Source organism: Euleptes europaea, chromosome 1 (assembly GCF_029931775.1).
Source record: "Euleptes europaea isolate rEulEur1 chromosome 1, rEulEur1.hap1, whole genome shotgun sequence".
Classification (NCBI taxonomy): Eukaryota; Metazoa; Chordata; class Lepidosauria; order Squamata; family Sphaerodactylidae; genus Euleptes; species Euleptes europaea.
Window position 1 is genome coordinate 181651012 of NC_079312.1, and position 23070 is coordinate 181674081.

Here is a 23070-nt window from a genome sequence, read left to right on the forward strand (position 1 = left end):
GAGGAGAAGGCTATCCAGGGCTACTAGTCAAAATGGAAGCTAGTCGTGATGCATACCTATTCTCTCCAGAGTCAGAGGAGCATGCCCTTTATCTCAGGTGCTGGGGAACACAGGCAGGATGCTGTTGCTGCTGCAGTCGTCTTGTTTGGGGGCTTCCTAGAGGCACCTGGTCGGCCCCTGTGTGAACAGACTGCTGGACTTGATGGGCCGTGGTCTGATCCAGCAGGGCTTTTCTTATGTTCTCAGTCCACTGTGCAAGCACCGGGTCATTCCTGACCCACGGGGTGAAGTCCCATCCCAACGTTTACTAGGCAGACTGTGTTTACGGGGTGGTTTGCCATCGCCTTTCCTAGCCATCTACACTTGACCCCCAGCAAGCAGGGTACTCATTTTACCGACCTCAAAAAGATGGAAGGCTGAGCCGGCTACCCGAAACCGACCTCTGTCGGGATTGAACTCTGGTCGTGAGCAAAGCTTTTGACCGCAGTACAGAATTCCAGTCTTTGGGCTGCTTCGGCATCCTTTCTGCGCTCTGCCTTATTGGCAATTGGGGGGCTGAAGAGAGGGCCCTTCCCAGTGGTGGCTGCTTCTGTCTTGATCTGGGGGCATTTGGAGAAGTCAGCTCTGATCTCCAGATCAATTCCCCTAGAGAAAATGGCTGCTTTGGAGGGTGGACTCCAGGGCATTATACCCCACTGATGTCCCTGCCAAAACTCTTTACTCCCCAGGCTATACCCCAAAATTTCCAGGTATGTCTCCACCCAGAGCTGGCAAACATACCCTGAGATAGGGCAGGCTCTAACTAACCGCGCTAAGCCAGTACTGTTTTGAGAACGTGGAGCGTTGGTTCCTGAGAAAAACAGGGGCCTGCTTTTTCACTCTGCAGCTGAAGAGTTGGCTTAGAAAGGTCCCCTCTCACTAGGGCTGCCAAACTCCAGGTGAGGCCAGGAGACCTCCCAGAATTGCATCTGTTCTCCCCATGATAGAGATCAGTTCCCCTGGAGAAAATGGCTGCTTTAAAGAAGAGTTGGTCTTTATAGGTTGACTTCCTCTACCACTTCAGGAAGAATCAAACTGGCTTACGATCGCCTCCCCTTCCCCTCCCCACAACAGACACCCTGTGAGGTAGGTGGGGCTGAGAGAGCTGTGACTATCCCAAGGTCACCCAGCTGGCTTCATGTGGAGGAGTTCACCAGCTCTTTGGAGGGTAGACTCTAAGGCATTATGGACCCCCGCCCCCAACTTCACCCCCCAAATCTCCAGGGATTTCCCAACCCAGAGCCGGCAACCCTACTTTCTGACCTGTTCAAAGGAAGCTGGAGGAATTGATTCAGGGTTGACACTGGTCATGGCTGGCACTAGGTGGTGCCATCCCCACCCAGTTTAACTGGTCCCGGCTCCACAGCCAGAAGTGGGCAGGAAAGACGGATTCTGGGGCACTTTTAAAGACACATTTATTGTAGCACAAGCGAGAACCCTACCTTGCGAGTGAATTCACAACCAGAAAGAAGTTTGTACCCAGAGGTAAAATGAAGAAGAGCTGGTTTTTATATGCTGACTTTCTCTGCCACTTAAGGGAGAATCAAACCGGTTTACAATCACCTCCCCCTCCCCACAACAGACACCCTGTGAGGTAGGTGGGGCTGAGAGAGTGTGACTAGCCCAAGGCCACCCAGCTGGCTTTGTGTGGAGGAATGGGGAATCGAACCTGGTTCTCCTGACCAGAATCCACCACTACACCACGCTGGAGAGAGGTGAACAATTGCTTACTTGGCAAGACGGTCAGTTGTGGGGTGCAGAGAAGACAGCCAGGAGGTCCGTTTCCCTTCTGTGCGTAGCGTTGCCAAGTCCCACTTGGAAAATACCTGAAGATTCGGGGTTTGGGAAGGGGAGGGAACTCAGCACTGTGTACTACCACGAGGGATCTCCCTCCAAAGCAGCCGTTTTCCCCAGAGGAACTGATCTCTGCAGTCGAGATCTGTTGGAATTCCAGAGCTGCCACCTGGAGTATGGCAACCCTAGACTCTGTCCACGTTTCCTCAGAGGTTCTCCAGGCATGGTGTATGCACTTCCTGTCTGCACTTAAGAGTGGAAATTTCATGGTGTTGCACTGGAACAAGCGGTGGGGAACCTGCAGCTTCCCGACAGATGCGGAAATAAGAAATCAAGCAGCTGTATGAAAACTTAAAAAGGCACTAAACGCTATAGCTCCTGTCGGCCGTGAATGAAGCAGAGACCCTAAGACCAGAAATATGAGAGGAGCCGTGGCTCTGTGGCAGAGCATCTGCTTGGCATGCAGAAGGTCCCAGGTTCAGTCCCCAGCATCTCCAGTTAAAAGGACTAGGCAAGGAGGTGATGGGAAAGACCTGACCCTGAGACCCTGGAGAGCCGCTCCCAGTTTGAGCAGACGATACTGCCTTGGATGGACCAAGGGTCTGATTCAGTATAAGGCCGCTTCCTGGGTTAACGTAAAACATATTTAAATACAGCCCCTCTGTTTTTCCTCTCTCGGCGGTCTGGGTTTTGAAACATTGGTGCCCCTGAACTGGTATTGCAGTTTTGGTTTTCATTTTTGTCGGCACAAGGAGACCATCATGTGGCTTTCTTGGCAGGGGCCAGAGCCGGTCTCACGGTGTTCAGGTACCTGAAGGGGAAAGCTCCCAGTGGCAGCCCAGGTTCTGGCTGATTAGCCTGGGCTACGATCCAGCAGGAATTGGACCAGAAACAGCATTCCTGGAATGAAGTATTCTTGCCAACTCACAGCCATCTCTAAGGGGGGGGGGTGCATCACAGCTCCCCATTGTCTGGTGCCCCATCCAGGGCCACATACTCATCAGCCAAACTCACCTAGAGTATTGGGTTCAGTTTTGAGCACCACAATTTAAAAAGGATGTAAACAAGCCGGAGCGTGTCCAGAGGAGGGCAACAAAGATGGTGAGGGGTCTGGAGACCAAGTCCTGTGAGGAAAGGTTGAAGGAGATGGGTATGTTTAGCCTGGAGAGGAGAAGACAGAGGGGATATGAGAACCATCTTCAAGTACTTGAAGGGCTGTCATATAGAGGAGGATGGGGCCGAGTTGTTTTCTGTTGCCCCAGAAGGTCGGACCAAAACCAACGGGTTGAAATTAAATCAAAAGAGTTTCCATCTAGACATTAGGGAGAACTTTCTAACAGAGCAGTTCCTCGGTGGAACAGGCTTCCTCTGGAGGTGGTGGGTTCTCCTTCCCTGGAGGTTTTGAAGCAGAGGCTAGATGGCCGCCTGTCAGCAATGCCGATTCTGTGACCTTAAGCAGATCATGAGAGGGAGGGAACCCTTGGCCATCGTCTGGGCATGAAGTATGGGTCACTGGGGGTATGGGGGGGAGGTAGTTGGACTAGATGAGCCTGATGGTCCCTTCCAACTCTATGATTCTACAATTCATATTTTGGAAAGGAGGGAACAGGCAAGCAGGGGACGAAGAACTCTACTCTTCCTTTATCCTGAAAGCGGAGCTGTGCTCACATCTTCCTTGTTCTTTCACGCCCTCAAACAGGTAGGATGTTCTGCTTAGTCGATTCCAACAGTTACTAAACATGCGTGACTCTGGAACCGGAAGTGAAGCGGCTGTCGCCCTCCGACCCAAGTGTCGCGTTGGATTTGGGTTTTGCAGCAGCCAAGTTCCACACTGTCAGTCCCCCGCTGGGCTTTGCCGCTTGCAAAAAGACCCTTCTCTCTACCTTTAAGTAGTCTCAAAGCGGCTTACAATCCCCTTCCCCTCCCCACAACAGGCCCCTTTTGAGGCGGGTGGGGCTGAGAGAGTTCGGAAAGAGCTGTGACTAGCCCAAGGTCACACAGCAGGCTTCATGGGGAGGAGCAGGGAATCAAACCCGGTTCTCCAGATTAGAGTCTCCCATTCATGTGGAGGAGTGGGGAATCAAACCTGGTTCTTTAGATTAGAGTCCACCGCTCATGTAGAGGAGTGGAGGGTTGAACCCGGGTCTCCAGATTAGAGTCTTAACCACTACACCACGCTGCTCTCTAAATGGATGTATAATTGTGTGTGTGTTGGAGTCACTTTAATTAACTGTTTTTTTAAAAGTGGTTTTTAAGGCCATGTGCTGTTGTCTGGAGCCAGCTGGCCCCGGGGCAGCCAGGTGACCCATCTGTTGGAGTCAGTTCTGGCCTTTGCTATTTGTCCCAGGATCGATTGTTTCCATCACTGCCTCTTCCAGAGCTGCCTCTGGCTCCAGGCCCCCCTGGCCGGTTCTGGAAGCTCAGCATAGAAGGTCGCTCTCTCCCTTCTGCACAGCCTGCTTGGTTTCAGACATCCTCTTCTAGGCCTCGAATCTCTTCTTCAGTTCAGACACCCTGGTTTGGGTCAAAGTCCTGGGAACCGAAGGGTGAGGAGGGCTGGCGGCCAGCCCAATGGTTAAGGCAGCCTCCTGTGCCGCAAAGCCCGTGCTCGCGTTGCGTTTTGCCTCAAGCGCTGCGGCAGAGGATTCAACCTCAGAGCCCCGGGGTACGGCCAGCTGTGTCTTTGGGAGGGGGGCGGCTGCTAGGGAGTCGAGTGTCTGACCAACCCCAAATGGCTGTCCAGCCTCCTCCCATCTGCAGAATTGTGTTTCATTTCCCCGCGGAGTGGAAGATTCGGGTTTGGCGTCGTGGGTCTGTGCGTCTTGGGACAGCTCAGACTCCGAAGGAGCCGTTGCCTCTTCCGCTTCCTCCTGCAGCAGAATTTCTACCTCCTCAAAGCCAGGACTGTCCTGGATCTCACAGATGCTGTTACCTCTGGAGGCAGTTATGGCGGATGGCAGCAAAGCGCCCTGCGTATTCTCTTTCTCGAGAGATTCCAGGGGCAGGGCGTCCTCGAGCGAAGAGCTCCCATCGTCCTGTTCCTCGGACAGCGTTTCATGGAGGGTCTCCTCGCTGGGTCTCAGCTGCAAGAGACAAGGGAGAGTAAGTCTTGGGGGGCTACCCTCCCTCCCTTCATGGCAGTTAGGGTTGCCAACCTCCAGGTAGTCTGGAGAAAATATGCACAAGTAGCCATAGCCATTTTGAGCAGCCTTTTGGCACAGCAAGACTGAATACCTATTTCTGTATCAGATTGCTACTATTGCATCTACAAAGAATAATTATACAATATTTATGAAGACTTCAGCTGATGAAGCTGCAGTTTAGCAGTGAAAACGCTTGAAGAGCATCCGGACCGCGTTACTGTTCCATCCTCATCCAGCTTTCCTCATGTTGAAAACAACCTTAAGATAAGACATTCACTTACCTTGAAAAAAGAAAAAAAGACTTTCTACTTTGATCTCACTTGTATATATATTTATAGTTGTTTTCACTTGTTTGTAGATGTTACACGTCTTTCACAATATATGTTTGCATAGTTTGCTTGAGTATTATTGTATCTTTTTGTTTGAGCTTAGTACTATACTTCCATAATAAAAACCTCCAGGTAGTGGCTGGAGATCTCCTGGAGCGGTGGACTCTGATCTGGAGAACCGGGTTTGATTCCCCACTCCTTCACATGAGCGGCGGAGGCTAATATGGTGAATCAGGTTGGTTTTCCCACTCCTACACATGAGGCCAGCTGGGTGACCTTGGGCTAGTCACAGCTCTCTTAGAGCTCTCTCAGCCCCACCTACCTCACAGGGGGTCTGTTGTGGGGAAGGGAAGGTGATTGTAAGCTGGTTTGATTCTTAAGTAGTAGAGAAAGTCGGCATATGAAAACCAACTCTTCTTCTTCTTCTTCTATTACAACTGATCTCCAGCTGATAGAGATCAGTTCCCTTGGAAAAAATGGCTGCTTTGGCACTTGGACTCTATGGCACTGAAGCCCCTCCCCAGCATGGTGTAGTGGTTAAGAGCAGTGGTTTGGAGGGGTGGACTCTGATCTGGAGAACCGGGTTTGATTCCCCACTCCTCCACATGAGCGGCAGAGGATAATCTGGTGAACTGAATTGGTTTCCCCACTCCTACACATGAAGCCAGCTGGGTGACCTTGGTCTAGTCACACTCTCTCAGCCCCACCTACCTCACAGGGTGTCTGTTGTGGGGAGGGGAAGGTGATTGTAAGCCGGTTTGATTCTCCCTTAAGTGGTAGAGAAAGTCGGCATATAAAAGCCTACTCTTCTTCTTCTCCCCCCCAAATCCCGCCCTCCTCAGACTCCACCCCCAAAACCCTCCCACTGGTGGCAAAGAGGGACCTGGCAACCCTAGAGGCAGTACACACACCTTTAGTAAAGGTAAAGGTCCCCTGTGCAAGCACCGGGTCATTCCTGACCTATGGGGTGACGTCACATCCCGACGTTTTCTAGGCAGACTTTGTTTACGGAGTGGTTTGCCAGTGCCTTCCCCAGTCGTCTTCCCTTTACCCCCAGCAAGCTTTAAGAAGGGCCAAAACCCTGACCTCGGAGGGCCTACCTTTGCATAAAAGTTCCTGTCCTCCAGGCTGGAAAAGTCCAAGCTGCGTGTTCCGAAAAGAGGCCGCCCGGATTGACTGGGCTCCAAGAAGTTCAGCGTCTCGAAGATCTCTCCCAAGAGGTCGAGCCCACCGGGATCTAGGAACCCTGGGTCCAAATCTTCGCCTCCAGCAGTGAAGGTGTCAGGCTCCAAGGGGAAATGTAGGGGAGCTGTGCTGGAAGAGGTGGGAATGTCCATGAGAGAACAGGTACATCTGGATACACACACCAAAAAAAAAAAAAGTTTTTGAACTTTAAAAAAATAGTGCCAGCGTTTTAGAAAATTATCCTGGAAATTAAGTGGAAAGCAATGCCCTTTTCCTTCATTTTAGAGTAGGTTTCTGTTAGTTTTGCCCCAACGGATGACCACAATTAAGCTGGAATGTAATTTTTTAAATTTTTTTTAGCAAGACACACTAAATAACCACATCCTTTTAGAGTGTAAAGGGTGAGCAAATCCTGACAGGGAACTCTTGTTTCATTCTCCCCAGACATTGCAAAAGCTGCCCAGTCCGTGCCTGTAGAAATCTCCCGTACAGCCCAATCCTGTGCCTGTCTACTCAGGAGTAAAGCTTCCCTTTGAGCTCAAGTGGGCACAGGATTGCAGCCTAATTTGGGCTCCACGGTAGTGAATTGGGAGGAGCAGGGCAACGTTCAGGCTTTTGACCCTGGGCACCAAACTGCCTCAGGCCAGACGTGCCAATAAGATGTTACAGACTGGAAAGCAAAGTTGTCGCTGAGCAAATGAATGGCCCCCAGGGGTAACCCGTCTGCTTGGCACTCCATACCTTTGGTCCGGCAGTTCTGAGGCGCTGGTCTGTTTTTGCGGCCGCCGAGGACGAGACTGGAAAGGGAAAGAGAGAGCGTTAAGACCACCCGTTCCTCTCATCTTCTTTGCCCTGTCCAGTCTGTTGTTCTTCTGAGGAAGACAATGCTTGTTCCTTTCTCCTGCATTTGGGACTCACACCTGGATTCCCCACCCAAAGGGGAGAAGAAGAAGAAGAAGAGTTGGTTTTTATATGCCGACTTTCTCAACCACTTCTCAAACTGGCTTACAATCACCTTCCCTTCCCTTCCCTAAAACAGAAACCCTGAGGGGTAGGTGGGGCTGAGAGAGTTCAGAGAGAACTGTGACTAGCCCAAGGTCACCCAGCTGGCTTCATGTGCAGGAGTGGGGAAACCAATCCGTCTCACCAGATTAGCATCCGCTGGTCATGTGGAGGAGCGGGGATTCAAACCCCGGTTCTCCAGATCAGAGTCCACTACACCACGCTGGCTCTCAATCCCTTTGACCATCCCATTACTCTCGTCTTCTTTGCCCTGTTGTTCTTTTGAGGACAACAATGCTTACTCTTTTCTCCCACATTTGGGACTCACACTTCTGGATGGACTGGATAGCCGTTGGGGACCAAGATGAGGGCCACAGAATCATATAGAGTCAGGAGGGTAGCCATGTTGGTCTGCAGAAGAAGAGCTACCAGTAGTTTAAAGTCCATTTAGCATCTTGGAGACTAATAAGATTTCCAGGATATAAGCTTTCGAGAGTCAAAGCTCTCCGATGCAGGGACTCTCACAAGCGTATGCCCTGAGAATCTGCTTGGTCACTAAGGTGCTACTGAACTCGAATCTAGAGACATCAACGATACCTTCGCACCAGCTCTTTCTTTGCATTTCTGGGCACTGGAAATATCTTGACTATCAACATAAAACAGTTTTACCGATTGGTTCTTGTAGGTTATCCGGGCTGTGTGACCGTGGTCTTGGTATTTTCTTTCCTGACGTTTCGCCAGCAGCTGTGGCAGGCATCTTCAGAGGAGTAACACTGAAGGACAGTGTCCTTCAGTGTTACTCCTCTGAAGATGCCTGCCACAGCTGCTGGCGAAACGTCAGGAAAGAAAATACCAAGACCACGGTCACACAGCCCGGATAACCTACAAGAACCAATGAACTCTGACCGTGAAAGCCTTCGACAATATTTTAGTTTTACCGATCATTCCATCTCTCCTCAAGGAGACTCTTTGCTCCTCTGATGCCCACTGAGTCTGCCAGATTTGTCCATTGGTGTTCTGCAGACAAGGACTCAAGGCCGTGCCCACCCTGACGACGGCATCTGCATTTTGTATTTTAACCTCTGCTTCCTCTCTACCTTCCCAAAGTGCTGAGTGATGGGCAGCCGGCTTTGCAAGCTCTCGGACTGTTTGTTCCTGGAAGGCTGGGCGGGGCTCGAGATCTGATCGTAGTAACCACCTCCCTGTTGGTGCTGATCCATACCGGAATCCTAGAGGGGATTGGAATTATATTGAGCGTAAACTCTGCTCCCATGCCTGGACGGTCAAAGAAAATGATGATAACCCATTGTAGAATAACTTCCATACAGGCTGAATAATGCATTTCCAATCCACTTCGCAACTGTATTTTACTGTGGACTTTTCCGCATTCTCATTTTCCTCGCTTGTAAGTTCCTGTTTGGTTGGGGGGGGGGATGTCTGTTCCGCACATGCTTTTGCTCCCTCTAGTGGTCGATTCGATATTACACCGGTTTATGTCCAGCATATCTCCCTGCAGATTTAAACTGCAGGATTTTGACAGCCATAAACTGACGTCTGTGACCATAGGCAGATGATGAGAGGGAAGGCATCTTGGCCATCTTCTGGTCACTAGGGATGTGGGGGGGGGGAGGTAGTTGAGAATTTCCTGCATTGTGCAGGGGGTTGGACTAGATGACTCTGGTGGTCCCTTCCAACTCTATGATTCTGTGATTCTATGACATAATATCAAATCGACCACCAGAGGGAGCAAAACACACAGATGGAAACAGGATCTTACAAGTGAGGAAAATGTGAAAGCGGAAAAGCCCTGTGTGAAATGGCACGATGCCCTTGCAAACGATTGCTAAAGTGCATTGAGAGTGGATTGAAGGTGCATTATGCAGCCTGTGAGAAAGCACATTACGTGCATAGCCAGCCAATCGAAAGAAAGAAGGAAATGAGCTTGCTGAGAAAGATACACAGAATGAAAGAAAGCACGGTAAAGAAGGGCAAGCTATGCTTATTGAAGAGCAATGGGATACAGAACAGAACAATATGATGGTCGGCGTGGTGCATTTCCACACAAAATGATATTTAAAATAAGAAATGACAACTGCACTCTCACTAAGTATAATTTCAGATGTTTGATGCCAGGGTGGCTGGTTTCTAGATCTGTGTCAGGCAAAACCTTAGCCATGAGCAATCAACTTCTATAAGTGCACAAAAAAAGGAAACAAAAACCTCTAATAAGCATTCCATAGATGTTGTTCATATACTATATCCCTGAAAGGTGTTTGATTTCCCTTTAGAAAGCAGCCCAAAATTCTGAAGAAAGTCCATTACTGGGGCAGTTTGATTGCTGAACTTGAGTTCTGAATTTGCAAATTCGGAATAATGGAACCCCCCCGCCACCCCACCCCCAGGGCTGAATAGGGACATAGGATTCTGATCTCATTACGGAGGCCAATTTTCTGCCCTTAAGCATTTTCTCCCCTTCCCCAATCAAGCTGATTTTACATTTTGAGTCATACCTCTGCATCCTGAGTTGCTTCTTTGCAAAACCCTTACCACCTTCTGACCGGGATATAAGGACTATGGGATCTCCATCCCTACTACTCTCTTGAAAACTTACACCCTGAAAATCTTGTTGGTCTCTAACCGGCTAAGGTTGGTCTCATATCTAGCCCTTCTATTGGGACAGTTGATGAGAATTGCACTGAGTTGCAGAGGGTGGTGACTATTCGAGTTATCCATAATCTCCTTCCTTGACATTTTGTTGTTGGCTCCACCTCCCACAACAGCCATTTTTTGATTGGCGATACCTCTTGCAGCAGCTATTTTGTGGCTGCACCCACCAGCCTGTGCCAGAATTCCTATGGTGCCCAGCAGGCTCAAAAAGATTGGGGACCCCCGCCTTAAAGCCTTTTAAGGAAAACTGGGAGAGGAGGGGTAGGCGGTCCTTACCTTTTCCATCCGGTGGCTTCGCATATTCCTCAGCCCCATTTTAGCTTGGCCTTTGGCCTAGAAAAAATGTCGACAGGAAGTGAAATGGAATTGTCCTCAAGGGGATTTTAAGGATGACCCCAGATGCACAGTACCGATTTATTTGATTCAATGATTTAGATTTATAGTCTGCCCTACCCCGAAGGCTCAGTGCTGGTAACAAAACGCAAACAAAAAAAATTCATCAAGAGAGAATAAGACTTCAGTGCACAGTCCCTCGATCTTCAGCACTGACCTCTGGGCCTCAGCTCTGAGGTGTCCTGTGGGGTAGGGGGGCTGGGAACTAGGGAACAGGGTTGTGGGGTAGGGGCAGAGCAAGGTTGCCAACCCCCAGGTGGGGGCTGGAGATCTCCTGAGATTACAACATCTCCAGCCTACGTAAACCAATTTCCCTGGAGCAGGGGCAGCTTTGGATGGTGGCTCTCACATCCCTGCTGAGCTCCCTCTCCTCCCCTATCCCCGCCCCTCCCCAGGCTCCAGCCCCACACCTCCAGGAATTTCCCGACCCAGAATTGGCAACCCAAACCCAGCTTCATGTACCTGAAATGAACTGGACAGGGAGAAAAACTGGAGCAAAGCCATATAAGACTGAAAGGTATGCATAGGGTTGCCAACCTCCAGGTGGTGGCTGGAGATCTCCTGCTATTACAACTGATCTCCAGCCAATAGAGATCAGTTCACCTGGAGAAAATGGCTGCTTTGGCAATTGGACTCTATGGCATTGAAGTCCCTCCCCTCCCCAGACCCTGCCCTCCTCAGGCTCTACCCCAAAAACCTCCCGCCAGTGATGAAGAGGGACCTGGCCAACACTAGGTGCGCATCTTCCCTCACCTGCCTGTCCCTCTTGAGGGGGTAATTAAATGGGAAGGGAACGAACAAAGTGAAAGACAGCCTTCTGTAACAGTAGCCATCTTTTCTCTTTTATATTCAGTCTTTTACAAAAAAATAATTTTTGGGATACTGTGAGTGGGAATGTGGGCTTTCTCAATGGTCAAACAACAACAACAAAAGGTTAGATCCATTTCTTCAGAGCACTGTAAGGCCTGCCTTCCCAGTACTAGGTAAGTCCTTTCCCATCATACTATGGGGACAGGATATTACTGCAAATCGCTCAAGGGTCTTACATATTGGTATGCGCTCCGGACAGCGGGATTGGCCTTGTTTTTCACCGTACTGATCAGGGCTCCTCCACCTTTCTGGGGAGAGAAAGAAAAACACGAGTGACGCAACTGTTATAGGGTTGCCAACTTCCAGGCAGTGTTTGGAGATCTCCCAGAATTACCACTGATCTCCAGATGAGAGATCAGTACCCCTAGAGCAAATGGCAGCTTTGGAGGGTTGGCTTGAAGACATTATATCCCACTGAGGTCCCTCACCTCCCCAAATCCCACCCTTCCTAGCCTCCACCCCCCAAATATCCAGGAATTTCCCAACCCAGACCTAGCAACTGGCCCAAAGGAACCTGGCCCCAAGCGTATCTCTCTGGAGTTCTCTCTCCTCTAGGTTTGCAGACAATAATGTGAGGAAAAGCAGAAGGCAGCGGGAAAAAGAGGAAGATGCAATGTGAGATGGATGGACTCAATAAAAGGAAGCCACAGCCCTCAGTTTGCAAGACCCAAGCAAGTCTGTTAAGGAGAGGACGTTTTGGAGGACATTGATTCATAGGGTAGCCAGGAGACACACACACACACACACACACACACACACACACACACACACAATTCCCACCTCCAGGTGGGACCGAGAGATCTCCTGGAATTACAACTGATCTTCAGACAATAGAGATCAGTTCCCCTGGAGAACATGGCTGCTTGAGAGCCAGCGTGGTGTAGTGGTTAAGAGCAGTGGTTAGGAGCAGTGGACTCTAATCTGGAGAACCGGGTTCGATTCCCCACTCCTCCGATTGAGCAGCGGAGGCTAATCTGGTGAACTGAGTTGGTTTCCCCCACTCCTCCACATGAAGCCAGCTGGGTGACCTTGGGCTAGTCACAGCTCTCTTAGAGCTCTCTCAGCCCCACCGACCTCACAGGGTGTCTGTTGTGGGGAGGGGAAGGGAAGGTGATTGTCAGCCGCTTTGATTCTTAAGTGGTAGAGAAAGTCGGCATATAAAAACCAACTCTTCTTCTTCGGAAGGTGGGCTCTATGGCAATATACCACACTGAGGTCCTTCCCACTTCTCACCCTTCCCAGGCTCCACCCCACCCCCCGAACTTTAGGATTTCCCCATCCTGAAGCTGGCAACCCTACATTTCTTGAGTCCTTGCCTGCCACCCAAGTCATATCCCATTATAGCTACTGAAAGGGGTGGAAAGGGACAAACTCTGCCCCACAATACTGGCCATACAGAAATAGAATTAAGGTTCAGTAGGGCCTGGGTGTCGAAGGGGCCCTCTAGGGCAGGGGAAAGCTGGACTACAGCCCTGACCTGCGCACAAACAGCAACTGGGAGGACCAGATATGCATCCGCAGAGGCAGTCATTCCTCCCAGGCGAGGGGCAAAACTCTTACCTTCAAGTTCTTCACCCACAGCTGATAGGAATGCACGTTGCCTGTGGAGGAAGAGGGCACAGGTGAGTTCCTGTGAAGGGCTCTCCGTGTTTTTCCTAGAATGCCCATATAAGCTGGGCCTTGAGTTGTCTATTTGGGGCAGCTAGCATGCCAAGATATGCCATCTGCCAGCTCAGGGGGTTCCAGGGCGTTTAGCATCCTTCAAGAATCTGGGCACAAGAGGCAAAGGGCTGCTTGAAACACATTCTTTCTCTCTTCCTTCTAGGGAAAAGTGTGGGTGGAGTGTCAGGCATAATGATCACATGGGTATCTGTTTAGTTTCATGTCTCCATGCTTTACCCAGTTCATAGAATCATAGAAGGGTCCCTAGAGGCCATCTAGTCCAACCCCCTGCTTAATGCAGGATCAGCCTAGAGCTTCCCTGACAAGTGCTTGTCCAGCCTCTGCTTAAAGACTGCCAGTGAGGGGGAGCTCACTGCCTCCCTAGGCAGCCGATTCCACTGTTGAATGACTCTTACTGTAAAAAAAGTTTTTCCTAATATCTAGCTGGTACCTTTCCGCCCTCAATTTAAATCCATTATTGCGAGCCCTATGATCCTCTGCTGCCAACAGGAACAGCTCCCTGCCCTCCTCGAAGTGACAGCCCTTCAAATACTTAAAGAGAGCAATCATGTCCCCCTTCAACCTCCTCCAGGCTAAACATTCCCAAATCCCTCAGCCTTTCCTCATAGGGCTTGGTTGCACCTTCCCAGGGAACCATGTTCAGTTAAGATGCTTTGTCTATTCTCTCCAGGATCAGAGGAGTATGCCTATTATATTGGGTGCTTTGGAGCACAGGCAGGAGAACGCTGCTGCAGTTGTCTTGTTTGTGGGCTTCCTAGAGGCACCTGGTTGGCCACTGGGTGAGATGGCTGCTGGACTTGATGGGCCGTGGTATGATCTAGCGTGGCTTTTCTTATGTTCTTATGTCTGAGATGAGACCCTGGAGAGCCGCTGCTGGTCTGAGTAGACAATACTGACTTTGATGGACCAAGGGTCTGATTCCGTAGAAGGCAACTTCATGTGTTCATGTGTCTGGTATGGAAGTGCCTTCCCTGCAGAAGAGGTGCAAGATTACCCCACAAGGGCTAGCTGCAGAACCCCACCTTCCCATGTAGGCCTTATTTCCAGATCAGGAACAAAAATGTTTGACATTATTCTTCCAGATTGCAAGGGCCGGGGGTCTGAGATTCCCTTGGGGGTTGAAGCTGAGAATGACAAAATCCTGCCAATTTGCGACAAATGAATTCCTCTGGTATCCATGTTACAAGTTAACAGAAGTGGGGGGGGGGAACCAAGTTGGGTTGTGGTGTTACCTGGGGAGAGGCTTCTATTGATCTCCTGCTCAAAGAGGTCGGAGAAGTCTTCTCCTGCGTTCAGTTTCTCCAATCGCTCATCGATGAACTGAGGAAAGTTGAGGATATGAGCAAGGACGTCAGGACACAGTAGCATGCGGAGGAGGGGAGGGGGTAATGCTCTGCCAAGGGCCCACTGATACCTGGGACTGGCCCAGAAACACCCCCTAGATGCGCTGGCCCATACCTGCTTGAAGAGCTGCAAGTGCGTGGCCCGCTGCAGAAAGGTCTGGGTGGAGCTGGACCCGTGCTTCAGGAAGCTGTCTTGACAAAAGGAGATGGGCTGCCCCTGAAGACAGAGAGAGAAAGGAGGTTGTGGGTGGGGCGGAGTGAGATGCAACAGACAAGGTTCCAGATTCATAATTCATAACCTAAACAGGTTGTCATGTTGGTCCAAAACATGGACCAAAACCAGCGTGCAAAAGCATTTGGGTTCTCTTAGGGCTACCAACTCTGGGTTGGTAAGTTCCTGGAGATTTGAGGGGTGGGGGTGAAGCCTATGGAGAGCAGGGTTTGGGAAGGGGAGGGACCCTAGCAGGATGCAATGCCCTAATCTCTCACCTTGTCTGGTGGGCTACGCCAAGAGGAGCAGTCCAGTGAGAGGTAAAATACTCACCAGTTCATAAAGCAGTGCCTGGCGGTAGCTGCCAAACAAAAGTGCCTGGGCCCGGAGGAAAGCTCGGGCGACTCCGTCCCCGGTAGTTGCCGACTGTTTCTTCAACTGGTACTTCAGGAAGGAGACCTGGAGTGGGGAGAAGTGAAGCTCATCTTCAGTCTAAGGGCCTCCCGCACCATCTCAAAAGGGGCCCCCCATCACCCATCCTTTTTCGTGCCATATTCCCAGAAACACAACACTATGATGACATCTTCTCCCTTATGTCAGCACCATCATAAGAACATAAGAAAAGCCCTCCTGGATCAGACCCAGGGCCCATCAAGTCCCGCAGTCTGCTCACACAATGGCCAACCGGGGGCCTCTGGGATGCCCACAAACAAGATGACTGCAGCAGCAACTATCCTGCCTGCGTTCCAAAGCACCCAAGATAATAGGCATGCTCCTCTGATCCTGGAGAGAATAGGTATGCATCATGACCAGTATCCATTTTAACTAGTAGCCATGAATACCCCTTTCCTCCATCTTTGGTAGGGTTTGCCAACTGCCAGGTGGGAAACCGTAGCACTGTGGCGAAAGAAATCCACTTAAGGAACAATATCATAGACCAACTCTATACGTTACTAAACAAAACTGTATTTATATGCCAATTGCTTGTTAATATCTAAGCAAGCATTCTGTATGAAAACACATGAGAGAATCCCCAAATGCCATTATTCTTGTATAAGCGCTGTCTGTTCAGTTCATAAAGTTGTAAACGGTTATCTGTGTAAATCAGCTATTTCTATTGCACTGCAAAATTTGGAATTTGTGACTGTAACTTTTGTATACACAGAACCCTCCATTTGGGGATTCTCTCATGTGTTTTCATACAGAATGCTCGCTTAGAAATTGACATGCAATTGGCATATAAATACAGTTTTGTTTAGTAATGTGTAGAGTTGGTCTATGATATTGTTCCTTAAGTGGATTTCTTTAGCCACAGTGATACGATTTGTTTGCCAAATTTCTGCTCTAGCACGAGGTTTTCTTTTTTTATTACCAACTGCCGGGTAGGGGCCTGGAGATCTCCCAGAATTAGTATACTTTATGGAAACAATACGAACCACGTCACTTGGGAGGTTTTCTAGGTCCTGGAAGGGCGATTCAAATGTGTTGCTGTCAATGTTCAGAATGACGACATCGTCAAGGGCTTTGCTCCTCACTCTCTGGAGAGATCCAAGAAACAACTGAGAGATTAGAAATAGCATGCAGGCAAATGGGTTTACTAGGGAGGAGGGAATCCAAACAGCAGAACCAAGTAAGTCACAAGCGGCAGGATTTCGAGTTAATCAGAACTCCTCCTCAGACTGGATGGTAAACCTGCAGCAGGAGGACTGAAAAGAAACATGTGGCTTGAAAAGGACCTGGTGGCCGTCCCATGGGCAACACGTGACAACCTTTTAAGTCGTCATTCAGGAAAATCTTGAATGGCTGCCAAGGGAGCACAGCCACTGCTTAGAAACATAAAGCTGGAAGGGAACCCTAAGGGTCATCTAGTCCAACCCCCTGCACAATGCAGGAAATTATTTATCGTGCTCTGATTGGTGCAAATTCCACCCCTTGGTACTGAGCGCAAACAGCCTTTCTTAGTCAATACTTAGCAGAGCTTCCTGAAGGTAAAGTAGCCAATATCCAGGTAGTGGCCAGAGATCTCCAGCTATTACTGCTCTCCAGGTGACAGAGATCAGTTCACCAGGAGAAAACGGCTGCTTTGGAAGGTGAACTCTATGGCATTATACTCCATTGAAGTCCCTCACTTTCCCAAACCCCACCCTCCTCAGGCTCCACCCCCAAAATCTCCAGGTATTTCTCAACCCAGAGGTGGCAACCCGAGCTTAAGATGAAGAAGATTTGGTTTTTACATGCTGACTTTCTCTACCACTTAAGGGAGACACAAACCAGCTTACAATCACCTTCCCTTCCCCTCCCCACAACAGACACCCTGTGAGGTAGGTGGAGCTGAGAGAGCTGTGACTAGCCCAAGGTCACCCAGCAGGCTTTGTGTGGAGGAGTGGGGAAACCAACCTGGTTCACCAGATTAGCCTCCACCACTCATGTGGAGGAGTGGGGGAATCAAACCCGGTTCTCCGGATCAGAGTCCACCGCTCCAAACCACCGCTCTCAACCACGACACCACGCTGGCTCTTAAGTCCCAAATGTTACAGACTGTAACATGTAGGCTCTGGGACAATAGTCTGATGCCATGATCGCTTGAGCCGGCTTCGTTCCTCCTCTAGGAGTGGGACGGAATTGCAAACTCACCTCCATGAGGCTGGTGTGGACTCCGATGAGGTAAGGCATAGGGGCACTGCAGAGGCAAGACGGTAGAAGTTACATGTGGGTCAAGGTTTAGTGCTCTTGGGCAAGAATAGGATTCCGATTTCCTTGGTTATGGTGGGCAATTGCCCGCTAATTAACTGGACTGCCCGCTGACCCTCAGTTGGTCGGCAGGTGGAAGCAGGCCCGCTGAAGGATCATGAGAGGGAGGGCATCTTGGACACCTTCTGGGCATGGAGTAGGGGTCACTGGGGGTGTGGGGGGGGAGGTAGTTGTGAATTTCCTGCATTGTGCAGGGGGTTGGACTAGATGACCATGGTGATCCCTTCCAACTCTGTCATTCTATTATTCTATTCTATGATTCTATGAAGGGGGGGAAGCAATTTTCTGTGGTGACAGCTTGCCTTGGAATGCTCTCCCCTTACGGGTTGCCTGGTGCCTCATAGAATCATACAGTTGGAAGGGCCACCAGGGTCATCTAGTCCAACCCCCTGCATAATGCAGGGAATTCACAACTGGCTCTCCCCCTGACACCCCCAGCGACCCCCTACTCCATGCCCAGAAGATGGCCAAGGGTTCCCTCCCTCTCATGATCTGCCTAAGGTCATAGAATCAGCATTACTGACAGATGGCCATCTAGCTTCTTCTTAAAAACCTCCAGGGAAGGAGGGGCTGTGGCTCAGTTTGTAGAGCATCTGCTTGGCATGCAGAAGGTCCCCGGTTCAATCCTCGGCATCTCCAGTTAAAGGGACTAGGTAAGTAGGTGATGTGAAATACCTCTACCTGAGACCCTGGAGAGCCACTGCTGGTCTGAGTAGACAATACTGACTTGGATGGACCAAGGGTCTGAGTCAGTAGAAGGCAGCTTCATGTGTGTTCACCTCCCGAGGAAGCCTGTTCCACTGAGGAACTGCTCTAGCTGTCAGGAAGTTCTTCCTAATGTTTAGCCAGAAATTGTTTTGATTTAATTTCAACCTGTTGGTTCTGGTCGGACCTTCTGGGGCAACAGAAAACAACTCGGCACCCTCCTCTCTATGACAGCCTTTCAAGTACTTGAAGATGGTTATTATATCCCCTCTCAGTCTTCTCCTCTACTTTACTTTCTTTTAGGCGACAGGCTAAAACACATCTTTTTACCCCGGCTTTTAATTAGAGGTTTTCCCTTTAATGGTCTGCTTCTGTTTTATGGGTAATTTTATGCAACTTGTGCTTTTAATGTTCTTCTGCCACCTTGAACTGGACTCTGAAGATGTGGCACAAAAATACATAAAGTAAATACATAAGAAAGAAGGCATGTCTGCTCACCAGCAGTAGTCCAGGAGGTGTGCGGGCAGCGCCGGGATGTAGATGTGTTGCCAGTTCATGGGATACAGCATGGCGGCGGAGGCCTGCACACAGGCAGTTAACTGCAAGAAGAAAAGGAAGCAGGCCATTCATCAAAACTCCCTTCGGAAGCAGCCAGACACAACACCTAGGGTTGCAAGCTCCCGGTTGGGAAATACCTGGAGATTTTGGGGGTGGAGCCTGAGGAGGGCGGGGTTTGGGGAGGGGAGGGACTTCAATGAATCATAGAATCATAGAGTTGGAAGGGACCACCAGGGTCATCTAGTCCAACCCCCTGCACAATGCAGGAAATTCACAACTACCTCCCCCCCCACACCCGCAGTGACCCCCTACTCCATGCCCAGAAGATGGCCAAGATGCCCTCCCTCTCATCATCTGCTTAAGGTCAAAAAATCAGCATTGCTGACAGATGACCATCTAGCCTCTGCTTCAAAACCTCCAGGGAAGGAGAGCTCACCACCTCCCGAGGAAGCCGGTTCCACCGAGGAACCGCTCTCACTGTCAGAAAATTCTTCCTAATGTCTAGACGGAAACTCTTTTGATTTAATTTCAACCCATTGGTTCTGGGCTGACCTTCTGGGGCCACAGAAAACAACTCGGCACCCTCCTCTCTATGACAGCCCTTCAAGGACTTGAAGATGGTTATCATATCCCCTCTCAGTCTTCTCCTCTTCAGGCTAAACATACCCAGCTCCTTCGACCTTTCCTCATAGGATTTGGTCTCCAGACCCCTCACCATCTTTGTTGCCCTTCTCTGGACACGTTTCAGCTTGTTTACATCCTTCTTAAATTGTGGTGCCCAAAACTGAACACAATGCCATAGAGTCCAATTGTCAAAGTGGCCATTTTCTGCAGGGAAAATGATCTCTATCGGCTGGATATCAGTTGTAATAGCAGGAGATCTCCAGCTAGTACCTGGAGGTTTTGCAACCCTAACAATGCCTGGTTGGTGCCTAGCAACTGGCAGGAGATGGGAGCAGGAGGGTACTTACTGCAGGGGGGTGGCAGTGATTGTGGCCACCACGTGACGAGTTTGCACCGGAAGTGACATCATCACATGGCAATAATCGCTGATTCCCCCTCCCCCATTTGGCCAGCCTGCTTCTGCCTGCCAACCAGCTGAGCGTCGGTGGGCAGCAGCAGTAATTGCCGGGAGTTTGCCAGCCATTAGCAGGCACTTGGCAAAGCTACAGTGGCGCCACATAATACTACCCCTTTGCAGGTTTGAAATTCTCTAGAATTCTTCATGAACGAGCGCTCTAGAGAGCTTGAAATCTCACACTCTTGTTACATTTGACTTGGTGCCCGTATGAGGCATGACACAGTCTTTGCTTTGGGAAGCTGTCTGCAGATCCGTGCAAATGCTCGCCGATCTGGCCCGGCTCGTGGGCTGCACCAGTGGCGATGTGGGAGACCCTCCCCGGCGTGTCCCTTGTATTGTGCCCCTTACCGTGCTGAGCTTGCTGGAGGTGAGCAGGATCCGTCTCTCGTGGAGCAGGCTTGCGTAGAGCCACAGCATGTTGTTCACATCCACAGCCACAACGAACTCGGTGAGGTTCCTCTGTGGGAGGTGCCAGCGGTTAGACTCACGGGGGCAAAGATGGTGCCGCGTGCCCACCATTTCTCCTTTCTGGAACCCCACCCCACCTTCACCTACTCTGCCCTCTCTCCTCACATCAGAATAGGGTTGCCAACCTCCAGGTACTGGAGAACGTCCGTGTCCCAGTCAGCATGTGAACAGGCTACTTAGCAGTCCGTGTTGAATCCTGATGAAGACTCTGTCGAAACAGGGTTATACCTGGATCCCTCTCTAGTTTGCATGAAGGATTCATGGTGACTACCGTACTGATCCTACTAGGATTTATTGATACCATATCTCCACTACGCGGTCATTGTACCTTGATTGGCAAAGGGGCCATTTTCTCCAGGGGTACTAATCTCTATCGGCTGGATATCAGTTGTAATAGCAGGAGATCTCCAGCTAGTACCTGGAGATTTTGCAACCCTAACAATGCCTGGTTGGTGCCTGCATCTGTTTTTCTACTCTGGGGAGATCAACCTTATGGACTTTGGTCTCAAGGAGTTTTATGGCACTAGCCATGGACATTGCTTGAATTTCCTTTATATGTAGTGAGCTGATATATGCAACTTGTTTAATATATTATATAGCATTTTCAAAAATTCTGTGTGTAGCACACCTTCTTCACTGCTGTTATTTTGTTACGCGTGAACCCCCAGGTACTGGCTGGAGATCTCCTGCTATTACAACTGATCTCTGGACGATAGAGATCAGTTCACTTGGAGAAAATGGCCGCTTTGGCCATTGGACTCTATAGCATTGAAGTCCCTCCCCTCCCCAAAATCCACCCTTCTCAGGCTCCACCCCAAAAACCTCCCACTAGTGGTGAAGAGGGATGTGGCAACCCTAAACCCAGGGGGCACGATTGCCAGCAAAGCTGTCTATGCCAAGTATACCCCTCACCCCCACCACAAAGGTCCACAGTGCAAGCAACGTTACTTACGCTTTCTGGGATTGTGGGCAGTTTGCTGTGATCAGGCCCAATGAAGTAGGAAGCCTGGAAGGGAGAAGAAGAGGGGTTGCCAAGCTGATTGGTGTAAAGGGGCCAAAGGGAGGCAAAATTAGTGCTGGCAGCAATCGGAGCCAAAGGCGCTCATGGGCATTCGCTGAGTGGCAAGATTAGTCAGGGACAGAGTCTGCTCCACCAGAAGACACGAAAGGCAAAGATCACAGGTTTTTAGTCTATGCAGCAGAACAAGGTGGCCGAGCTACAAGGGACGGACTGCACCCCTCCACGAACGAAGCAGGTGAGGGAAATCACATTTCGTGCATGCTCCCCTAACATTAAAAATAAACCCTTTGCAAAAGAGAAAGCTGACACAGAAGGAAGCAAACAGAACCTTTCACCCTGATATCTTTCCTTTCCTTCTTTGCTCCTATGACCCACAGGCCCTGAGCAGTGATTTCTTAGAGGAAAATATGTTGGAGAGACATTTGGCCATGGCTAGGGTTGCCAGGTCCCTCTTTGCAACCGGCGGGAGGTTTTTGGGGTGGAGCCTGAAGAGGGCGGGGTTTGGAGAGGGGAGGGACTTCAATGCCATGGAGTCCAATTGCCAAAGTGGCCATTTTCTCCAGGGGAACTGACCTCTGTCACCTGGAGATCAGTTGTAATAGCAAGAGATCTCCAGCTAGTACCTGGAAGTTGGCAACCCTAGCCACGGCCAATGTTATATTTGGATCTCTCTCCATCAACAAAAAGGGGACTGTTTAGTCTCTTGTTATGGGGGCAGGAATTCTCGCCAATATGGGGGGTAATCCATTTATCTCGGTGGTGCTTAAAGAGGGGGCATCCCATCATCTTATGAGATAATGTGTCAATTTGCTTTGAATTGCATGGGCAAAGTCTGTCAGAATATGGTAGATTTCTATATCTTCCGTTTAATACTACTGCGGGTGGTACGTTTGGGTGTTTATTTCTGTAAAAAACAAACCACAGAGAGATTTTTGCATGGAGAAGAGTTAAAAAAAAACGACACCCCCCTCTGCCTGCAGTCTTCAGTGGTGTGGTGCAGTCTACCAACTCAGATCTCTACCAGCTCCTTCTGTTGGATGTAGAGCTGAAGTCTGGGGGCAGGGGGGTCAGAGCAGCTGGACAGCGCATGGGTGAGTGGGCGAGAGGACAGAGAGCTAAGAACCACTGAGTCGTCTGGCATACGTTGGATTCCTCACTCACCGATGCTGACCCAGAGTTCAGATCTTGGCTCCAGTCTTGGGGTTGTGTGTTCAGATCCTTCCCAGTGGTAATTTTCAATTGGGTCACCTTTGGGTCCTTGCAGGACAACAAGTGGTTAAAAAAAGGACCCCGGAAAGATAGGGTTGCCAGATCCGGGTTGGGAAATACCTGGAGGTTTTTGGGGCAGAGCCTGAGGAGGGCGGGGTTTGGGGAGGGGAGGGACTTCAATGCCACAGAGTCCAATGGCCAAAGCGGCCGTTTTCTCCAGGTGAAGTGATCACTATCGGCTGGAGATTAGTTGTAACAGCAGATCTCCAGCTAGTACCTGGAGGTTTGGCAAACAACCGTTAGTGTGCTGTAAAGTTAATTGGTAAACGATGACAGCAACAAGTTGCAAACAAGAATTTATATAATTAATAGTGGTATTAAAATATCATATCCACTACCTTTGGTTCATGAGTATTCACAACAATTTTATATAACATAAATACAGGGTCAATGCCCACAAACATATAAGCGATTCACATTAACAGAAATATCGTCTTAAGTTCAGAATTCTTTCTGAAGGATGTTGCATTCCTTTCCGTCCAAGAGGTATGTTAAGTTCCACTTCAACTTCTACAGAAATCAGGTAACCTTTCTTTTTCGGCTAAAGCCTTCCTCAGG

General features: G+C 49.8%; 1 protein-coding gene across 1 annotated transcript in view; it reads right to left on the reverse strand.

Annotated features, from left to right (window-relative positions):
- Positions 1-4313: 4313 nt before the first annotated feature.
- Positions 4314-23070, reverse strand: part of DENND1C (DENN domain containing 1C) — a 28096-nt gene continuing 9339 nt past the window's right edge. The window contains exons 8-23 of the mRNA XM_056864638.1: positions 22405-22500; positions 21175-21228; positions 20103-20213; positions 18614-18714; positions 17294-17339; positions 16096-16197; positions 14993-15118; positions 14564-14665; positions 14338-14425; positions 12983-13023; positions 11599-11670; positions 10436-10492; positions 8590-8721; positions 7232-7287; positions 6406-6619; positions 4314-4916 (exon numbers count right to left, since the gene is read on the reverse strand). Coding sequence (XP_056720616.1) covers positions 4314-4916; positions 6406-6619; positions 7232-7287; positions 8590-8721; positions 10436-10492; positions 11599-11670; positions 12983-13023; positions 14338-14425; positions 14564-14665; positions 14993-15118; positions 16096-16197; positions 17294-17339; positions 18614-18714; positions 20103-20213; positions 21175-21228; positions 22405-22500 — 2001 coding nt within the window. The remainder of the gene's footprint in view (positions 4917-6405; positions 6620-7231; positions 7288-8589; positions 8722-10435; positions 10493-11598; positions 11671-12982; positions 13024-14337; positions 14426-14563; positions 14666-14992; positions 15119-16095; positions 16198-17293; positions 17340-18613; positions 18715-20102; positions 20214-21174; positions 21229-22404; positions 22501-23070) is intronic.